The sequence below is a fragment of the Colobus angolensis genome, unplaced genomic scaffold (genome assembly GCF_000951035.1).
Source record: "Colobus angolensis palliatus isolate OR3802 unplaced genomic scaffold, Cang.pa_1.0 Scaffold84, whole genome shotgun sequence".
Taxonomy (NCBI): domain Eukaryota; kingdom Metazoa; phylum Chordata; class Mammalia; order Primates; family Cercopithecidae; genus Colobus; species Colobus angolensis.
Genome location: NW_012122265.1, coordinates 479,489 through 480,950, shown reverse-complemented (window position 1 = coordinate 480,950; position 1,462 = coordinate 479,489). Strand labels below are relative to the sequence as shown.

At 61.7% G+C, this 1,462-nt stretch overlaps 1 protein-coding gene across 1 annotated transcript in view; it reads right to left on the bottom strand.

The window, feature by feature from the left end:
- The window catches only part of DRD4 (dopamine receptor D4), a 4,944-nt gene extending 4,088 nt beyond the window's left edge, over positions 1-856 (bottom strand). The window contains exon 1 of the mRNA XM_011930139.1: positions 821-856. Within this exon, the coding sequence (XP_011785529.1) occupies positions 821-856 (36 nt within the window). The remainder of the gene's footprint in view (positions 1-820) is intronic.
- Positions 857-1,462: the final 606 nt, after the last annotated feature.

The following is a 1,462-nucleotide window of genomic DNA, read 5'->3' as shown; positions in this document are numbered from 1 at the left end:
TCGTGATCTGCCCTCCTCGGCCTCCCAAAGTGTTGGGATTACAGGCGTGAGCCACCGCGCCCGGCCGATATTTTAATTTTTTGTAGAGACCCGGCCCGGTATGTTTCCCAGGCTGGTCTCAAAGTCCTGGGCTCAAGCGATCCTCCTGCCTTGGCCTCCCAAAGTTCTGGGATTAGAGGAATGAGCCAACGCTCCTGACGTTGGTCTCCCTTTTGTTACAAACATGAGAACGGCTTGGGGAATTCCCTGGGGGCAGGATCCGATGTCATCGGGCTCAAGGAGAGCCCCCTCCCCAGCCTGGGGTAGGCAGGGTCCCCGCTGGGCCTAGACATGAAGCTGGCTGCTCTGTCCTTCAGGGCATGAGCCAGCCTGTCTGGTGAAGTCTGTGGGAGACTCGGGCGCGTTAATTCATTTCTGTTTCCTCATCTGTAAGAGGATGATGATGATAGTGTCGACATAATTGTCTTGAAGATAAATTATAATTAAAAATATGAAGACCTGCCCAGTGCCCAGCATAGGACTCCACGTGGAGTGACTCTCTCCAAGGGCAAAGGAGCAGGCAGCCCCCTTAATCCCTTCCCGCCGATTTGGAAAGATTAGGAGCTTAAACGTCGTCACTGTGACGTCTGCGGCTCGAAAGGAGCACAGGTCATGCGTGTCCCGTGCTGCTGGTCTCTGCCCCAGCCGCCAGGACTCACTGTGTCCACCAAGGGGAAACCCCGAGTCCCCCCTCCTCCACAGTCCGGGACACCGCGTCCCCAGCTCAGCCTTAAGCTGCTTTTCTCTGGCTGCAGAGGGGCTGGCACCAAGTCCAACCCACCCGAGGGCCAGACCTGGTGTGGAGTGTGGGATCCATCCCCCAATTCCCCCTCGGGCTTCTCCCCAGGGTTCTCAGCAGGGGCCTGGCCCCCACACCCCCTCCCCTGGGTTCTGTCCAGTCCAGGTCTCCCCTGTGAACTGTGAGCCTCCTTCTGGGGGTGAGCCAGCATCCGCACTGGGTGTGCGTGGTGGTCTGTGGCTGTGGCCGTGTGCAGTGTGTGTGTGTGCGTGTGTGTGTCCCAGGGCAGCCAGGGGGCCGAGCCCGCATCTGCCTGTCTGTCCAGCTGGTTGCCCTGGGGGTGAAATCCAGCTACGGGCGGGGGGAGGGGGCTGGCTTGACAAAGTCGCCTATTTCTGGGGTCCCTAGATCGAAGGACGGGCATCTCCTGGATAGCAGACGCCAAGACAGAAGGGGAAGGGAGGAGAGGAACGGGGGTCGGGGGACAGCGCAGCGGAGGGAAGGTCGCGAGGTGGCGGTGGTGGGTGTAGCGCGGAGGGACCAGGCGCAGCGCCCCTGCCGCCGCCCCAGCTGGAGGCTCCGGAGCAGAAAGGGGCCGGGTCGCGCCGGGTCCTCCGCAGGGACAGGGACGGAGAACCGAGGAGCAGGTGAGGATGCTCGTGCGGCCGGACGCGGCTCACCTCG